General features: G+C 41.6%; 1 protein-coding gene across 1 annotated transcript in view; it reads right to left on the bottom strand.

Annotated features, from left to right (window-relative positions):
- The window catches only part of LOC109486746 (transmembrane protein 8A-like), a 12115-nt gene that overhangs the window by 7823 nt on the left and 1306 nt on the right, over positions 1–2986 (bottom strand). The window contains exons 3-4 of the mRNA XM_019790633.1: positions 2386–2522; positions 1934–2175 (exon numbers count right to left, since the gene is read on the bottom strand). Coding sequence (XP_019646192.1) covers positions 1934–2175; positions 2386–2522 — 379 coding nt within the window. The remainder of the gene's footprint in view (positions 1–1933; positions 2176–2385; positions 2523–2986) is intronic.

Here is a 2986-nt window from a genome sequence, read left to right as displayed (position 1 = left end):
GGTGTTTACGGCGCCATTATTTCAGCTCAGAGTGCAGGCAAGATTAATGAACACTTTCCCGGAGTGTGTGGCTCTAACGCGAGCGCTGGTCAAAACGGGAAGCAAGTATTTGGCAGAGAAGCGGCGCGCACGTCCGTTCGTCTCGGAGGTTGCAGTGGTCTGGTGGCGTTACCAAGGTGTTCGATTGTGGTCATCAGGGCTCCGCGCCTTACATTGTTCCAGAACAGACGTGATAAAGCATTGTTAGGGGTGTACTATGAAGGATGCAGGGTGGTTACTTCAGACGAATTATTAAAGAGTTCATTTTGGCCCCCCGTAAGGAAAACGGCAAATCATCATTGAAAAAAAAACGATCACATTCTATTGATAGTGACGAGTAAGAAACTCTACTTTTAGTATTGCCGATGGTATCCAACATCCCCATCCAAGCAGCACTGGATTGTTTGCATATTTTCTTGTGCAAAGAAAAATGTCTATGTCACTGTCAGAAATTGGCGGGCACGAACAGTCAACATTACTTCTTTCACTTGATGAATACAAGCCGCGTACGCAAGTCAAAGCCATTGGGCGCTGTCAGCAATTTGAGCCAAAAGAAAAGGAGACCCTGACCTTTTGACTGTTGAGGATATTTCACCTTAATACCACATGAACGTTGCCTTTGGTAGACTTCATGTGTCTTGCCGCTGATACATTTGTAGTACCATAGCATGCATTCAACGTCATCTGAGTCTGGTATGAATTGAATTTCGCAATCATGACAGAATATAACTGGACACGCTTCCCATGTCATATACCTCTGTTTATCTTGTAATGTATAGTAAAGTACACATCCTAACGCATAGATGGAAACAAAAGACGTTTTAAACCACACCGTTAGTATTAGTACATTTTTTAAACCACGCCATTAGTATTAGCCATAGTAAGTATACGTGCGGTTATGTTTATAACAAATAAATGATTTGTACCATAATACACGATGCCACATTTCAATTAAAATTTGTAAATGAATGTATGGAACCTTTTATAAATTCAGGACTTTCTTTAAAAAATGTGCCGTCAACAAAATAAGCCAGTAAAACCACAATATACTACATGTATAAAGCGTATCCAATGAAACATGTACTTATCCAATGAATTAAATTGTTTCCAAAGAACGTCGACGTCATTGATGAAGGTCAATGTAGTTTATAATCCATAAACCTATTTTGATTATGTATGATGGAATTTGAGATTTTGATTTAACCAACATTTAATAGAAAGCATTTATAACATCATCACCCCAATATACAATGTATGCGCAAGCCGTAGCGCGGCCGCATTGCGCAACATATGCTAATAGAAAAAGCATGATCTTATGCTTCACCTCTGACGAGGATGACTAGCAACAGCAACAAGCGATTACATAAATGTTGACAAAAGCTGTAGATAATGTTAATCTTTACATAATAATGCACCAATGTTGATTTTTGCACATGAATTGAAATATTTATATTATTATACATAGTACGGGTGAAATATATTTCATATTTTAGTCGTATATATTGCTGTTAACATCTGGACTGAGTAATACCATATATATACCATATGATTTTGAGCTTTATCTATAAGCTACTTCATAGGAAAGTCTATGTAGGGGTTAGTGATTGTGCCGGCTTCCCCCGGTTCAGTCAGGAAGTCTGGGTTCTGGTACGGGTTTTCCTGATGACCTTTATCCAGGTCTTCGTTGATACTGTTGTATGGAGGGTCGTCTGTGATATCACCGTGGACTTCAGCCAAACCGATAGATGCTTCCTGTAAAGTAAAAAAAAAATAAATCGGCCCGCTGTACATGGTTCAAGCCCAGGACAACAATGTGCACATATAAGAGATCAAAACTAAAGCCGTCGTTACACTATCCCTATTAATGTAATGAAAGGACAACAAATAAAAATACCTGTTTTTGACGTTGACCAAGCCTGCGTTCATCCACGTGTTCGGCAGTGGAGCGTCCTTTCCTCTTCAGGAAAACGATGACGGCCGCCATCACGAGGATGAGTAGTAACAGGGGCACTCCGACGGCCAAGCCCACGACTGCTTCTTGTGGGACAGACACTGCAGTCTTTCCCGTTGCGAAGTACACACAGTCATCTACTACTGGTTGCCTAACCTTGTTCTTACAGGAGACAGCCACGCAGGCTAAGTAGGGCGTGTCAGAGAGAAGGCCCCATATGGGATAGGATCGGCGTGTCGAGTGAACCAGTTCTGTTTCCTTCAACGAGTTCTCTTCTGTAAGGATTTTGTACTGAATAACGAATCCTGTCAGATCCTTGCTACCACCGTGTGCCCATTTTACCTCAGCAAGAGAGTCTTTTACGTTCTGTACTATGACGTTTGTTGGGCTAGTACATGTTTCGCACATGACAGGTGCTGTTTGTCCTGTAGAGGACGACATAGGTGGTTTTGACGACTTGTGAGTTGCTAAGGAGAGAGGTCCGCCTTGGGAAGGAGTTGTCATGGTTGCATGTGGCGGAGATGGTGTCGGGCTGTAAGAATACAGAACAGCACAGACACATGAAGTTGAAAGCAGACAATCATCATGCCATAATCATTCCAATGTCGATGTTTAGTTCATTCTAGGTCATACGCCATCATCATTAGGTGAGAAGGCGATGGCTACTTGAGGAAATATATGGTTATATTTACCGTGTTACTATGTTACTATTGGAGCGCGATTTAGTCAAGAGGAAACGGTGGTGGTTTATCTATAGATATCGTTACTTTGAATGACACTGATGCTGAAATGAGGGACAGTACTAGTACTGCCAAGCCGTAATAGCCGTAACGAACAGCAGTAGGCCAGCTCCTATTTTGAACACTTAGGCAAATTCTGTAGATGATTTTGAGCTTTATCGGAAAGACATACATGTAATTTGTGTGAGTTGTGTTAGCCTATGGAGTTTGTCGGAAGTGACTTTTTCACCGCAGTGAAAACTCTCCCCGGCAAACT

This window comes from Branchiostoma belcheri, unplaced genomic scaffold, assembly GCF_001625305.1.
Source record: "Branchiostoma belcheri isolate BF01 breed outbred unplaced genomic scaffold, Haploidv18h27 scaffold83, whole genome shotgun sequence".
NCBI lineage: Eukaryota > Metazoa > Chordata > Leptocardii > Amphioxiformes > Branchiostomatidae > Branchiostoma > Branchiostoma belcheri.
This window is presented reverse-complemented; position numbering and strand designations above follow the sequence as displayed.